This window comes from Arachis hypogaea, chromosome 2, assembly GCF_003086295.3.
Source record: "Arachis hypogaea cultivar Tifrunner chromosome 2, arahy.Tifrunner.gnm2.J5K5, whole genome shotgun sequence".
NCBI classification, from domain to species: Eukaryota; Viridiplantae; Streptophyta; class Magnoliopsida; order Fabales; family Fabaceae; genus Arachis; species Arachis hypogaea.
Genome location: NC_092037.1, coordinates 28,271,366 through 28,288,675, shown reverse-complemented (window position 1 = coordinate 28,288,675; position 17,310 = coordinate 28,271,366). Strand labels below are relative to the sequence as shown.

At 41.0% G+C, this 17,310-nt stretch overlaps 1 protein-coding gene across 1 annotated transcript; it reads left to right on the top strand.

The window, feature by feature from the left end:
* Window positions 1–1,789: 1,789 nt before the first annotated feature.
* On the top strand, window positions 1,790–4,843 carry LOC140176907 (uncharacterized). The gene is made up of 2 exons (XM_072208472.1): window positions 1,790–4,270; window positions 4,442–4,843. The coding sequence occupies exons 1-2, from the start codon at window positions 1,790–1,792 to the stop codon at window positions 4,841–4,843; spliced, it is 2,883 nt and encodes a 960-aa protein (XP_072064573.1).
* The last annotated feature ends 12,467 nt before the right edge of the window (window positions 4,844–17,310 follow it).

The following is a 17,310-nucleotide window of genomic DNA, read 5'->3' as shown; positions in this document are numbered from 1 at the left end:
GTCTTATATTTTTATACTCACTTGTGTGAAGAACGGACGAATTTATTCATTGTTAACAATAATGGTTAGTTATTCCCATTACAATATTAATTTTGACCTTACTCTAACAAATTATTATCAAATAAGGTTTAGTATCACTAATATTAATATACTTTTACATATAATTTGATATAGACATAAAACTGAAGAAAAATATTTAACTTCAATACAATACTCATTTTTAGAGTTGGAGAAAAATATCATGATATAACAAATTATGGAACTTGTCTATCAAAACAACAACCAAAATTTAAGATAATAATAATATAAGTTTCGAGAAAATAAAGCAGCAATTTCACCATCCGCAGTAGCACCCAGGCGATTTCAATGATGAGAACTTCCGGGTTCAACTCCCGGCTGCGGAAAATATTTTAGTTTCGCACCAAAATCCAATTTTTTGGCGTCATATATTTTTATACTCAGTTGTGTGAAGAATGAACGAATTTATTCATTGTTAACAATAATGGTTAGTTATTCCCATTACAATATTAATTTTGACCTTACTCTAACAAATTATTATCAAATAAGGTTTAGTATCACTAATAATGTTTAATATACTTTTACATTTAATTTGATATATACATAAAACTGAAGAAAAATATTTTACTTCTATAAAATACTCATTTTTAGAAATTGAGAAAAATATCATGATATAACAAATTCTGGAACTTGTCTATCAAAACATCAACCAATATTTAAGATAATAATAATATGAGTTTGGAGAAAAGCAATCAGCAATTTCACCATCCGCAGTAGAACCCAGGCGATTTCAATGATGAGAACTTCCGGGTTCAACTCTCGGCTGCGGAAAATTTTTTAGTTTCGGACCAAAATCCAACTTCCTGGCGTCTTATATTTTTATACTCATTTGTGTGAAGAACGGACGAATTTATTCATTGTTAACAATAATGGTTAGTTATTCCCATTACAATATTAATTTTGACCTTACTCTAACAAATTATTATCAAATAAGCTTTAGTATCACTAATAATGTTTAATATACTTTTCATTTAATTTGATATATACATAAAACTGAAGAAAAATATTTTTCTTCAATAAAATACTCATTTTTAGAATTGAAGAAAAATATCATAATATAACAAATACTGGAAATTATCTGTCAAAACATCAACCAAAATTTAAGATAATAATAATATAAGTTTCGAGAAAAGCAATCAGTAATTTCACCATCCGCAGTAGCACCCAGGCAATTTCATTGATGAGAACTTCCGTGTTCAACTCCCGGCTGCGGAAAATTTTTTAGTTTCGGACCAAAATCCAACTTCCTGGCGTCTTATATTTTTTGTTACGGCCTGGCCCAACATTTGCACGGGTCGACCCGGCCCAAGCTCTACCTGACCCGGTTACGCACCCTCCTACCGACCCGGACACGCGTCCTGTACGGCTAACACACGCGGCCGTAGGACAGAGTCCCTTGGGATATGGGCCTGACTACACGGGGGGCCCATGACTGACATGTATATAAAGGGGAAGCTGGCTCTTTCCCCGAGGTACGTCATATCCTTCCAACTCTTTATTCTGTCCGCCTGCACATTGCTGACTTGAGCGTCGGAGTGTCTTTGCAGGTGGCACCCCCCTCACCACTCCTCCAAGACAAGTGCTCGGCTACTCGACTACCCGCGAGCAGTGCGACCCAAACTAAGACGTCCTCACCTCTACATCCGTTCAACCGATCTGTTCGGAACCCGACAAACGAACATTGGCGCCGTCTGTGGGGACTGCTGCCTAAATGGAAGTCGTGCTGGGTCCCGGTGACCAAGCTCGAGCAGCCGGAGCGGAGGGGGCAGCCTCCGTCGCTTCACTGAGGGGGCGGCGGAGGTCCCCCCAACAACACACGAGGACACGACCCTTCGGGGGAACGGGTGGTGATAGCGCCATAATAATGCAGGAGCTACGCCACAGAGTCCAGAACTTAGAGCGACAGCTAGCCGACCGGGAGCGGGATGGACGGTCTACCGATCCCAGCTTTACCCCATCTCCCGGGAGCGAGGAGGAAGACTCTCACCGAAGCCGCCAGCGGCGTACATCCGCTTCCCGGACGGAAGCGGAGAGCACGCGGGAGGAGTCACCTATAATAAGAAGGCGAAACGACAGGATCATCTACTCCCGAGGCGGACCAACCCGCCGAGCAGCAAGAGGTCACGAGGACGGGGAAGGGAGATCAGAGAGAACACGGCAACCCGTCATAATGGGTGTCACCCCGTTCCACCGATCTATCCTCGAGGTCCGGTTGCCGAAACACTTCGTCAAACCAACGGACATGAGGTATGACGGAACTCAAGACCCTCTGGAACACCTAACGGCCTTCGAGGCCAGGATGAATCTAGAGGGAGTAGGGGACGAAGTAAGATGCCGCGCCTTCCCGGTAACTCTAGCAGGACCAGCGATCAGATGGTTTAACGGCCTCCCTCAAGGTTCCATCTACAATTTCTCAGACATCAGCCGTGCATTCCTGGCCCAATTTACAACGCGAATAGCAAAGGCCAAGCATCCTATCAACCTTCTAGGGGTAACCCAGAGACAGGGAGAGCCGACCAGGAGGTACTTAGATCGGTTCAACGACGAATGCTTGGAAATCGACGGCTTAACCGACTCGGTAGCCAGTCTCTGCCTAACAAACGGCCTCCTCAACGAGAACTTCCGAAAACACCTTACCACGAAGCCAGTTTGGACAATGCATGAAATCCAGACGGTGGCTAAGGAGTACATAAACGACGAGGAGGTCAGCCGAGTCGTTGCTGCCAATAAGCGGCAGTCCGGTTACGGCCAAGCTCGGCAGTCCGGTGGCGACGGTGAGAGAGCAAAAGAAAAGGCAAGGGATGAGGCATCAAACAAAGCACCCAGGCCGTTCCCTCGAGTCGGAAAATTTACTAACTACACTCCACTCACCCTCCCCATCGTGGAAGTTTATCAACAAATAGCTGAGAAGGGAATTCTTCCGAAGCCTCGACCACTTAAGGACCGTACGGGTGGAAACAAGAACCTTTATTGTGATTACCATAAGGGGTATGGCCATCAAACACAGGACTGTTTCGACCTGAAGGATGCACTAGAACAGGCGATAAGGGAAGGAAAGCTAGCAGCGTTCTCCCATCTCATCAGGGAGCCGAGAAGGCGTTATCGCGATCAAGACGAGGAAGGCAAGACACGCTCGGCCAAGCGGCGACAGGAGCCCGAAGACAGAGACCATGGCCTCACTGTGATAAACGTGGTAACGGCAAAAAACGCTGCACCAAAATCCCGGTCGGCACACAAGAAAGACGCCAAGGTTCTGGCGATCTCATCCCCGCCGGTGCAAAGTTCCAAAAAACCTCCATCCATTTCTTTCGGCCCGGAAGACCAATGGTTTAGCGACGCCCCAGAAAACCCCCCCATGGTCATAACGGCCAGGGTGGGAACCGACCTCGTCAAACGGATCCTTGTCGACACAGGAGCTGATTCAAACATCATGTTCCGCAACGTGTTCGACGCACTAGGGCTAAAGGATGCCGACCTGACGACTCACCAGCACGGGGTTATCGGGTTAGGCGACCACTTCATCAAACCGGACGGAGTCATTTCCCTACCAATCTCGGTGGGGCAGATCCAAGGCCGAAGATCGGCGATGGCCGAGTTCGTAATTCTCCGAGATTCCACAGCCTACAACATCATCTTGGGAAGAAAAACAATCAATGATTTTGAAGCCATAATCAACACCAAGCTGCTAGTTATGAAGTTCGTTACCGATGATGGATCCATAGGGACCATAAGAGGAGACCTCGAGACGGCAGTCGCTTGTGACAACGCCAGCCTTTCCCTTAGAAAGATGTCCAAGGAAGCATCCGGCGTGTTCCTAGCCGACCTTGATGCCAGAGTAGAGGACAAGCCGAGGCCAGAACCAGAAGGGGACCTGGAGAAGTTTAGAATCGGTGACGAAGAGAAAAAGTTCACATTCGTTAACAAGAACCTCCCACATGAGCTGAAGGAGCCTTTGATTGAAATGATAAGGGCCAACAGGGACTTGTTCGCCTGGACACCAGCCGACATGCCGGGCATAGATCCAAAAGTCATCTCACATCATCTAGCCGTCAAGGCGGAAGCACGCCCAGTGGCTCAACGAAGGAGAAAGATGTCGGCGGAAAGAGCAGAGGAGGTGGCCAAGCAAACTGCCGGCCTCCTAGAAGCAGGCTTCATACGTGAAGTGGACTACTCGACGTGGCTCTCAAACGTGGTATTGGTGAAAAAACACAATGGCAGGTGGAGAATGTGCGTGGACTACTCTGACCTTAACAAAGCATGCCCCAAAGATTGCTTCCCCCTCCCCAACATAGATGCACTCGTCGACGCCGCGGCGGGATACCAGTATCTGAGTTTCATGGACGCCTACTCCGGTTACAATCAGATACCGATGCACCGTCCCGACGAAGACAAGACGGCGTTCATAACGCCAAGAGGAACTTTTTGCTATAAGGTAATGCCATTCGGCTTGAAAAATGCGGGGGCAACATATCAAAGGCTGATGAACAGGATATTCCACGACCTCATAGGGAAAACAGTTGAAGTTTACGTGGACGACATCCTGGCAAAAACAACACGACCTGACGACCTCTTGAACGACCTGGCAAGTGTATTTGCGTCCCTCCGTCAACACGGTATGAGGCTGAACCCTCTCAAGTGCGCCTTTGCCATGGAAGCCGGCAAGTTCCTGGGATTTATGATAACTCAGAGAGGGGTAGAAGCTAACCCGGAGAAATGCCAGGCAATACTCCAGATGAAGAGCCCGGGTTGCATCAAAGACGTCTAGAGGTTGGCAGGACGGTTGACCTCACTATCCCGATTTCTCGGAGCTTCGGCGGCAAAGGCCCTGCCATTTTTTAACCTCATGAAGAAAGGGATGGCGTTTGAGTGGACACCCGCATGTGAAGAAGCCTTTCAACACTTCAAGGAAATCCTGGCGGCACCTCCCGTTCTCGGGAAGCCAAAGGACGGGGAACCACTATACCTATACCTCGCTATAACAAGCGAGGCCCTAGCCGCAGTTCTGGTACGGGAGGACGGGAAAGCTCAACAACCAGTCTACTTCATAAGCAGGGCCCTGCAAGGAGCAGAATTAAGATATAGCAAGTTGGAAAAGCTAGCCTTAGCACTCCTAACTTCCTCGAGAAGGCTAAAACAGTACTTCCAAAGTCACCAAGTTGTCGTCAGAACGGACCAAGGGATCCGGCAAGTTCTCCAAAAAGCTGATCTGGCGGGAAGAATGATGACTTGGTCCATCGAACTCTCCCAATATGACATACGATACGAGCCCTGGCAAGCCATCAAGGCGCAAGCCATGGCGGATTTTTTAGTCGAAGTAACGGGAGACCCAAGCGAAGACATGGGTACACGGTGGAAGCTCCATGTGGACGGAGCCTCCAACCAGACCTTCGGAGGTGCCGGGATCATCTTGGAAAGCCCGATTGGGGTTGTATACGAACAGTCGATTAGATTCGAGTTTCCCATCTCGAACAACCAAGAAGAATACGAAGCCCTCATAGGAGGCTTAACCCTAGCAGTAGAAGTCGGCGCAAGAAGGCTGGAAATATGCAGCGATTCCCAAGTCGTCACTTCCCAAGTAAACGGCAGCTACCAAGCCAAAGACCCCCTGCTACTGAAGTACTTGGAAAAGGTTAAAAGTTTGAGCCAAAAGTTCGAAGAAGTCACGGTCCATCACGTACCCAGAGAAAGGAACACACGGGCAGACCTTCTATCGAAGTTGGCCAGCACAAAGCCAGGGGAGGGGAACCGGTCTCTCATCCAAGGCATGACAAGAGAACCAGCAATTGCACTGCACATGACAACCCTAAGTTCTTCATGGCTAGACCCCATCACCAACTTCCTGGAACACGGCCAAGTCCCTGGTGATGAAAAGGATGCGGCGAAATTGAGAAGAGAAGCGGCCAAATATGCCGTCATCCAAGGACAGCTGTTCAGGAAAGGGCTCAGCCAACCCCTACTGAAGTGCCTACGCCCCGACCAGACGGACTACGTCCTCAGGGAAGTCCATGAGGGCTGTTGTGGACACCACATCGGGGGCAAAGCCCTAGCAAGGAAATTAATCCGAGCTGGATACTACTGGCCGTCGATGATGGCAGATTCCAAAGAGTTTGTCAAAAAGTGCGTAAAGTGCCAACAGAACGCCAACTTTGCCAGGGCACCGGCCTCCGAGTTAAGCTTGCTAACGACCTCACGGCCATTCGCTCAGTGGGGAGACGACCTCTTAGGGCCCTTCCCGGTCGGCCCTGGGCAGGTCAAATATCTCATAGTTGCAATTGATTACTATACCAAGTGGATAGAAGTTGAGCCACTAGCTAGCATATCCTCGGCCAATTGCAGAAAATTCATGTGGAGGCAGGTGATAACACGATTCGGGATACCGGAAGTCGTCATCTCGGACAACGGTACACAGTTCACGGACAAGAAGTTTACGGAATTTCTCAGCGGCCTGGGTGTAAGGCAAAGGTTCTCTTCGGTAGAACACCCTCAGACGAACGGACAAGTGGAGTCCGCCAACAAGGTTATCCTTTCAGGGCTGAAGAAGAGGTTGGACAATAAAAAGGGTGCTTGGGCCGATGAACTAGCAGCGGTTCTCTGGTCCTACCGAACGACCGAACAGTCATCCACTAAAGAAACTCCTTTCCGACTAACGTACGGTGTGGACGCGGTGATACCCGTGGAGATCGGGGAACCAAGCCCGCGGTTGCTCCTAAAGGGAGTGGAGGAAACCGTAGAAAAGGACCTGATAGATGAAGCCAGGGAGATGGCCCATTTGACAGAAACGGCGCTAAAACAAAGAATGGCTCTGCGCTACAACACCAAAGTGCTCAAGAGGGAATTCGAGCCAAGCGACCTCGTCCTAAGGCGGAATGATATCGGCCTGCCGACCCCCGGAGAGGGCAAACTAGCGGCAAACTGGGAAGGCCCCTATAGAGTCAAAAAGGTGATGGGAAAAGGAGCCTTTAAGTTAGAAAAGCTTGATGGCAAGGAGGTCCCGAGGACATGGAACGCGGACAACCTCAGAAGGTTCTACTCCTAGAGGACGGAACGACACGCCGGCTAATCTAGCTAAGTAGTTAATTTGTCATTTGAACTTTATAGTAACATTCAAGCCCTTTATGTGGTTACCGAATAAGATATACTTGTGCAAATTCTCCACCCTATTTTATCTCCGCTTTTCAGATAAACCATCTCGTCATGACTAACGACGACGTGCGGTCTGGGACTGATCACCCCGGGAGATCATCAACTACCGTTGTAACAAATAACCACACGAAAGGCCACGGGCCGCCGGTATAAACGACTACAAACCAAAAACGGTTAATAGGAAAAATAACATGATCAAGCGAATAAACGACAACCATAAACCAAAACGGTTAGAAACGATAACGCGATCAGACGAATAAAAAAAAGGTTTATCGCGACAACACGAGCAAGCGACCAAAAAAGGTCATTGTTCACAAGCCAGAACGGCTAAAATCAAGATTATTCACAAGCCAAAACAAAACGGCTAAACAAAAACCTTAAAACAAAGGATTCATTTCTTGGGGACATCGACAACTTGGCCATCCTTAATGATTTTACGAACGCCGATTGCCGATGTCTCGAACTCGGGAGCGATGATTTTGACCTGAGCCTTAAGAGCCTCTTCGGTCGCCAGAATCGCACCCTTCCCCTGTTTGACAACGTCTTTATACTTTGCCTTCCATGTCGCCAGTTCGGCTTCTACGGCCTGCTTCTCTTTTTCCACTTCGGCCACACGCTTTTGCGCCGCGCCGACCTGACCCTCCAAGGCCATTTCACGCTCGGCCAAGCGTTCAACCGTCGCGTCCGACTCTTTCTGTTTCTTCTCAGCAGCTGTTGCCTTCTGTTCGGCGGCGGTAGCTTTCTGCTCGGCAGTGGTGGCTTTCTTCTCGGCAGCGTCCAGCTTTTCCGAAGATTGAGTCAATTGCTCCCGAAGGGTTTCAACTTCACTTTTTAGCTCGTTGTTAGCCCTCCCGGTAGATTCTAACCTCCTGCGAAGAGACTCCATCCCGGACAGTTCGAACTCGGCCTTCCGAGCTATGACTGCGCCGCGCAGGAGAGTGCGATACATCCACCTCGCCTGCCCGGCAAGGGATGATTCGTGGAAATACTCCTCGGTGCCAGGAATCAGCTGGGAGTCTATGAAGTTCCCGGCGTCAAAGTTCCTTTCCATGACAGTAAGGACACCCTCAGGGCTAGACGACGCTGTGGAGGCCTTCTTCCCTTTCTTCGGGTTGGGGACCTCTTCCACCTCAACGTCCGGGTTAGTCACGGAACCCCCAGTTCCAATCACCTCGCGGAGAGGGGAGGCATGGATTGCCTTGCCACCTTCAACCGCGGCACCTTGAGCCGAGGTGCCAATCCCGTCGGTTGCGGCACTCTGCTCGGGAACATCCTTGCCCTCCGAAGGAGCATCAGGCCCCTCGGGGACGGGCTGCTCGTCACCCTCCTCGTCGTCACCACCGCCTAGAAAGGTTTGAAACAAGTCGGGAAGACCCGTCACCGACGCAGACATATCCACTGCAGGAAAGCAAAAAAGGTCGGTTAATCGCCACATGATATCAATAAAAGAAAAAAAAAGGGGGTAAAGAGCAAAGTAAAAAGCTTCTCACAAATATAATTACGACCGGACTCCCGATCACCCATAAGGAGGTGGGGATTTACTTGGTTCCTCCCAAAAACTGCCATCAACACCTCGGCAATCTGCTTATCCACCGCCGACATACCTCTATAGGTTACCTTAATAAAAGTATTGGACCCTGCCCCGAAACTCCAATAAGTCGGGATGAGCCGTACCCCCTCCAAGGACAACCAAAAGGGATGACGACCTTTGGTAGGGCGGACCTTAAAATATTTGTCCTTCAACCCATGGTAAGAATCTTCAAACAAACCGAAAATCTTCCGACCCTGGGCAGACCGGAAGGACATGAACCCTTTCTTGTGTTTTCCCTCCTTGGAAGGGTTTGTGAGGGTGAAGAAGAAGAGGTAAACATCCACGGACACCGGCAGTTCGAGATATTCACAGACCATCTCGAAACAGCGGATCGAGGCCCAACTATTCGGATGCAACTGCGACGGTGACACGGAAATTCTATTTAAAAGCGCCATTTGAAAGGCTGAAAACGGAATATGAACTCCGACTTGAGTGAACATGGCTTTGTAGAACCAGATCCAGTCGGCGACTCGGGGGTGGTGGAAGTTGATTTCATATAACCGCTCGTGAGGAGCCGGGACGAAAATGTCGTAATTAGATTCCTCGTCGGTCCCTCCGCACAAGTACCCGGCTTGTCGGAACTCGGTGAGCTCCTCCTCGCCCATTTGGTTGGGCGAATCCTTCAAATCGGAGACAACCCAAGCATAGGGATCATACGCCGCAGGGTTAACGGATGCCCGGGAAACCGTGCGAGCCATACCTACATGGGGGGACCATCCAGTCAGTCTAAGAGATCGGTTGCTCAGGCCGAATACAGACACTACCCCCACGACTCCCCGACCAAGGCCAAACGAGACTAAAACATGAAAAGAACAACAAAAAACCTACCCTGGAATGGTACTTTCCCCCCTAACGCATCTAGTCGCAATCAAAAGGTAACGCAACAACAGCAAAGACCAAACAACAACGAACAAAAATAATGCATAAGAGGGAGATTGATTCGAAAGTTACCTAAATTGATGAAAGGAGATGAAGTTGCAAGTCTGGGAAAATGCAGGAAGGATGAACAAGGACGTCGCAGCAACACTCTGAGATCTTATGTCAAATGAGAAGGAAGAGAGGAATGGGAAATGTGGAAAATTGCAGAAACATAAAACCGAACAGTTTAAAAACTGCCTCCCCAAAAGCGCGAAACACTTGGGGGCAGAATAGTCTTTTCAAACAGAGTTTTTCCACCCCATTATGAGCATTCAATGCTCGGCGCAAGGAACGATGCGATGAAACGGTTGCTTGTGCAACCAAGGGACACGCGCGTTGGGGGCATACCCTTCCCACGAGAGGCCGATCAGACGAGACACGAGACGATGCGCCATCGGTAGCTCCCACGACTACCATTGGCGCGTGGGGGCACTGTTACGGCCTGGCCCAACATTCGCACGGGTCGACCCGGCCCAAGCTCTACCCGACCCGGTTACACACCCTCCTACCGACCCGGACACGCGTCCTGTACGGCTAACACACGCGGCCGTAGGACAGAGTCCCTTGGGATATGGGCCTGACTACACGGGGGGCCCATGACTGACATGTATATAAAGGGGAAGCTGGCTCTTTCCCCGAGGTACGTCATATCCTTCCAACTCTTTATTCTGTCCGCCTGCACATTGCTGACTTGAGCGTCAGAGTGTCTTTGCAGGTGGCACCCCCCTCACCACTCCTCCAAGACAAGTGCTCGGCTACTCAACTACCCGCGAGCAGTGCGACCCAAACTAAGACGTCCTCACCTCTACATCCGTTCAACCGATCTGTTCGGAACCCGACAAACGAACATTTTTATACTCACTTGTGTGAAGAACGGACGAATTTATTCATTGTTAACAATAATGGTTAGTTATTCCCATTAAAATATTAATTTTGACCTTACTCTAACAAATTATTATCAAATAAGGTTTAGTATCACTAATAATGTTTAATATACTTTTACATATAATTTCATATATACATAAAACTGAAGAAAAATATTTAACTTCAATAAAATACTCATTTTTAGAATTTGAGAAAAATATCATGATATAACAAATTCTAGAACTTGTCTATCAAAACAACAACCAAAATTTAAGATAATAATAATATAAGTTTCGAGAAAAGCAATCAGCAATTTCACCATCCGCAGTAGCACCCAGGCGATTTCAATGATGAGAACTTTCGGGTTCAACTCCCGGCTGCGGAAAATATTTTAGTTTCGCACCAAAATCCAATTTTTTAGCATCATATATTTTTTTACTCAGTTGTGTGAAGAACGGACGAATTTATTCATTGTTAACAATAATGGTTAGTTATTCCCATTACAATATTAATTTTGACCTTACTCTAACAAATTATTATCAAATAAGGTTTAGTATCACTAATAATGTTTAATATACTTTTACATTTAATTTGATATATACATAAAACTGAAGAAAAATATTTTACTTCAATAAAATACTCATTTTTAGAAATTGAGAAAAATATCATGATATAACAAATTCTGGAACTTGTCTATCAAAACATCAACCAAAATTTAAGATAATAATAATATAAGTTTCGAGAAAGAAATCAACAATTTCACCATCCGTAGTATCACCCAGGGGATTTCAATGATGAGAACTTCCAGGTTCAACTCCCGGCTGCGGAAAATATTTTAGTTTCGCACCAAAATCCAATTTTTTGGCGTCACATATTTTTATACTCAGTTGTGTGAAGAATGAACGAATTTATTCATTGTTAACAATAATGGTTAGTTATTCCCATTACAATATTAATTTTGACCTTACTATAACAAATTATTATCTAATAAGGTTTAGTATCGCTAATAATGTTTAATATACTTTTCATTTAATTTGATATATACATAAAACTGAAGAAAAATATTTTTCTTCAATAAAATACTCATTTTTAGAATTGAAGAAAAATATCATGATATAACAAATACTGGAACTTGTCTATCAAAACATCAACCAAAATTTAAGATAATAATAATATAAGTTTCGAGAAAAGCAATAAGCAATTTCACCATCCGCAGTAGCACCCTGGCGATTTCAATGATGAGAACTTCCGGGTTCAACTTTCGGCTGCGGAAAATTTTTTAGTTTCGGACCAAAATCCAACTTCCTGGCGTCTTATATTTTTATACTCACTTGTGTGAAGAACAGACGAATTTATTCATTGTTAACAATAATGGTTAGTTATTCCCATTACAATATTAATTTTGACCTTACTCTAACAAATTATTATCAAATAAGCTTTAGTATCACTAATAATGTTTAATATACTTTTACATATAATTTCATATATACATAAAACTGAAGAAAAATATTTAACTTCAATAAAATACTCATTTTTAGAATTTGAGAAAAATATCATGATATAACAAATTCTGGAACTTGTCTGTCAAAACAACAACCAAAATTTAAGATAATAATAATATAGGTTTCGAGAAAAGCAATCAGCAATTTCACCATCCGCAGTAGCACCCAGGCGATTTCAATGATGAGAACTTTCGGGTTCAACTCCCGGCTGCGGAAAATATTTTAGTTTCGCACCAAAATCCAATTTTTTAGCATCATATATTTTTTTACTCAGTTGTGTGAAGAACGGACGAATTTATTCATTGTTAACAATAATGGTTAGTTATTCCCATTACAATATTAATTTTGACCTTACTCTAACAAATTATTATCAAATAAGCTTTAGTATCACTAATAATGTTTAATATACTTTTACATTTAATTTGATATATACATAAAACTGAAGAAAAATATTTTACTTCAATAAAATACTCATTTTTAGAAATTGAGAAAAATATCATGATATAACAAATTCTGGAACTTGTCTATCAAAACATCAACCAAAATTTAAGATAATAATAATATAAGTTTCGAGAAAGAAATCAACAATTTCACCATCTGTAGTATCACCCATGGGATTTCAATGATGAGAACTTCCAGGTTCAACTCCCGGCTGCGGAAAATATTTTAGTTTCGCACCAAAATCCAATTTTTTGGCGTCACATATTTTTATACTCAGTTGTGTGAAGAATGAACGAATTTATTCATTGTTAACAATAATGGTTAGTTATTCCCATTACAATATTAATTTTGACCTTACTATAACAAATTATTATCTAATAAGGTTTAGTATCGCTAATAATGTTTAATATACTTTTCATTTAATTTGATATATACATAAAACTGAAGAAAAATATTTTTCTTCAATAAAATACTCATTTTTAGAATTGAAGAAAAATATCATGATATAACAAATACTGGAACTTGTCTATCAAAACATCAACCAAAATTTAAGATAATAATAATATAAGTTTCGAGAAAAGCAATAAGCAATTTCACCATCCACAGTAGCACCCTGGCGATTTCAATGATGAGAACTTCCGGGTTCAACTCTCAGCTGCGGAAAATTTTTTAGTTTCGGACCAAAATCCAACTTCCTGGCGTCTTATATTTTTATACTCACTTGTGTGAAGAACGGACGAATTTATTCATTGTTAACAATAATGGTTAGTTATTCCCATTACAATATTAATTTTGACCTTACTCTAACAAATTATTATCAAATAAGGTTTAGTATCACTAATAATGTTTAATATACTTTTACATATAATTTGATATAGACATAAAACTGAAGAAAAATATTTAACTTCAATACAATACTCATTTTTAGAATTGGAGAAAAATATCATGATATAACAAATTCTGGAACTTGACTATCAAAACAACAACCAAAATTTAAGATAATAATAATATAAGTTTCGAGAAAAGCAATCAGCAATTTCACCATCCGCAGTAGCACCCAGGCGATTTCAATGATGAGAACATTCGGGTTCAACTCCCGGCTGCGGAAGATATTTTAGTTTCGCACCAAAATCCAATTTTTTGGCGTCTTATATTTTTATACTCACTTGTGTGAAGAACGGACGAATTTATTCATTGTTAACAATAATGGTTAGTTATTCCCATTACAATATTAATTTTGACCTTACTCTAACAAATTATTATCAAATAAGGTTTAGTATCACTAATAATGTTTAATATACTTTTACATATAATTTGATATAGACATAAAACTGAAGAAAAATATTTAACTTCAATACAATACTCATTTTTAGAATTGGAGAAAAATATCATGATATAACAAATTCTGGAACTTGTCTATCAAAACAACAACCAAAATTTAAGATAATAATAATATAAGTTTCGAAAAAAGAAATCAGCAATTTCACCATCCGCAGTAGCACCCAGGCGATTTCAATGATGAGAACTTCCGGGTTCAACTCCCGGCTGCGGAAAATATTTTAGTTTCGCACCAAAATCCAATTTTTTGGCGTCATATATTTTTATACTCAGTTGTGTGAAGAATGAACGAATTTATTCATTGTTAACAATAATGGTTAGTTATTCCCATTACAATATTAATTTTGACCTTACTCTAACAAATTATTATCAAATAAGGTTTAGTATCACTAATAATGTTTAATATACTTTTACATTTAATTTGATATATACATAAAACTGAAGAAAAATATTTTTCTTCAATACAATACTCATTTTTAGAATTGGAGAAAAATATCATGATATAACAAATTCTGGAACTTGTCTATCAAAACAACAACCAAAATTTAAGATAATAATAATATAAGTTTCGAAAAAAGAAATCAGCAATTTCACCATCCGCAGTAGCACCCAGGCGATTTCAATGATGAGAACTTCCGGGTTCAACTCCCGGCTGCGGAAAATATTTTAGTTTCGCACCAAAATCCAATTTTTTGGCGTCACATATTTTTATACTCAGTTGTGTGAAGAATGAACGAATTTATTCATTGTTAACAATAATGGTTAGTTATTCCCATTACAATATTAATTTTGACCTTACTATAACAAATTATTATCTAATAAGGTTTAGTATCGCTAATAATGTTTAATATACTTTTCATTTAATTTGATATATACATAAAACTGAAGAAAAATATTTTTCTTCAATAAAATACTCATTTTTAGAATTGAAGAAAAATATCATGATATAACAAATACTGGAACTTGTCTATCAAAACATCAACCAAAATTTAAGATAATAATAATATAAGTTTCGAGAAAAGCAATAAGCAATTTCACCATCCGCAGTAGCACCCTGGCGATTTCAATGATGAGAACTTCCGGGTTCAACTTTCGGCTGCGGAAAATTTTTTAGTTTCGGACCAAAATCCAACTTCCTGGCGTCTTATATTTTTATACTCACTTGTGTGAAGAACAGACGAATTTATTCATTGTTAACAATAATGGTTAGTTATTCCCATTACAATATTAATTTTGACCTTACTCTAACAAATTATTATCAAATAAGCTTTAGTATCACTAATAATGTTTAATATACTTTTACATATAATTTCATATATACATAAAACTGAAGAAAAAAATTTAACTTCAATAAAATACTCATTTTTAGAATTTGAGAAAAATATCATGATATAACAAATTCTGGAACTTGTCTGTCAAAACAACAACCAAAATTTAAGATAATAATAATATAAGTTTCGAGAAAAGCAATCAGCAATTTCACCATCCGCAGTAGCACCCAGGCGATTTCAATGATGAGAACTTTCGGGTTCAACTCCCGGCTGCGGAAAATATTTTAGTTTCGCACCAAAATCCAATTTTTTAGCATCATATATTTTTTTACTCAGTTGTGTGAAGAACGGACGAATTTATTCATTGTTAACAATAATGGTTAGTTATTCCCATTACAATATTAATTTTGACCTTACTCTAACAAATTATTATCAAATAAGGTTTAGTATCACTAATAATGTTTAATATACTTTTACATTTAATTTGATATATACATAAAACTGAAGAAAAATATTTTACTTCAATAAAATACTCATTTTTAGAAATTGAGAAAAATATCATGATATAACAAATTCTGGAACTTGTCTATCAAAACATCAACCAAAATTTAAGATAATAATAATATAAGTTTCGAGAAAGAAATCAACAATTTCACCATCCGTAGTATCACCCAGGGGATTTCAATGATGAGAACTTCCAGGTTCAACTCCCGGCTGCGGAAAATATTTTAGTTTCGCACCAAAATCCAATTTTTTGGCGTCACATATTTTTATACTCAGTTGTGTGAAGAATGAACGAATTTATTCATTGTTAACAATAATGGTTAGTTATTCCCATTACAATATTAATTTTGACCTTACTATAACAAATTATTATCTAATAAGGTTTAGTATCGCTAATAATGTTTAATATACTTTTCATTTAATTTGATATATACATAAAACTGAAGAAAAATATTTTTCTTCAATAAAATACTCATTTTTAGAATTGAAGAAAAATATCATGATATAACAAATACTGGAACTTGTCTATCAAAACATCAACCAAAATTTAAGATAATAATAATATAAGTTTCGAGAAAAGCAATAAGCAATTTCACCATCCACAGTAGCACCCTGGCGATTTCAATGATGAGAACTTCCGGGTTCAACTCTCGGCTGCGGAAAATTTTTTAGTTTCGGACCAAAATCCAACTTCCTGGCGTCTTATATTTTTATACTCACTTGTGTGAAGAACGGACGAATTTATTCATTGTTAACAATAATGGTTAGTTATTCCCATTACAATATTAATTTTGACCTTACTCTAACAAATTATTATCAAATAAGGTTTAGTATCACTAATAATGTTTAATATACTTTTACATATAATTTGATATAGACATAAAACTGAAGAAAAATATTTAACTTCAATACAATACTCATTTTTAGAATTGGAGAAAAATATCATGATATAACAAATTCTGGAACTTGTCTATCAAAACAACAACCAAAATTTAAGATAATAATAATATAAGTTTCGAAAAAAGAAATCAGCAATTTCACCATCCGCAGTAGCACCCAGGCGATTTCAATGATGAGAACTTCCGGGTTCAACTCCTGGCTGCGGAAAATATTTTAGTTTCGCACCAAAATCCAATTTTTTGGCGTCATATATTTTTATACTCAGTTGTGTGAAGAATGAACGAATTTATTCATTGTTAACAATAATGGTTAGTTATTCCCATTACAATATTAATTTTGACCTTACTCTAACAAATTATTATCAAATAAGGTTTAGTATCACTAATAATGTTTAATATACTTTTACATTTAATTTGATATATACATAAAACTGAAGAAAAATATTTTACTTCTATAAAATACTCATTTTTAGAAATTGAGAAAAATATCATGATATAACAAATTCTGGAACTTGTCTATTAAAACATCAACCAATATTTAAGATAATAATAATATAAGTTTGGAGAAAAGCAATCAGCAATTTCACCATCCGCAGTAGAACCCAGGCGATTTCAATGATGAGAACTTCCGGGTTCAACTCTCGGCTGCGGAAAATTTTTTAGTTTCGGACCAAAATCCAACTTCCTGGCGTCTTATATTTTTTTACTCAGTTGTGTGAAGAATGAACGAATTTATTCATTGTTAACAATAATGGTTAGTT

Excerpts from the sequence above, each read along its gene's own strand:
- LOC140176907 (XM_072208472.1), top strand. The coding sequence starts at position 1,790 with ATGGAAGTCGTGCTGGGTCCCGGTGACCAAGCTCGAGCAGCCGGAGCG. Across the intron at positions 4,271-4,441 it reads CGACGTGGCTCTCAAACGTG|ATACCGATGCACCGTCCCGA; the intron begins GTATTGGTGAAA and ends GGTTACAATCAG.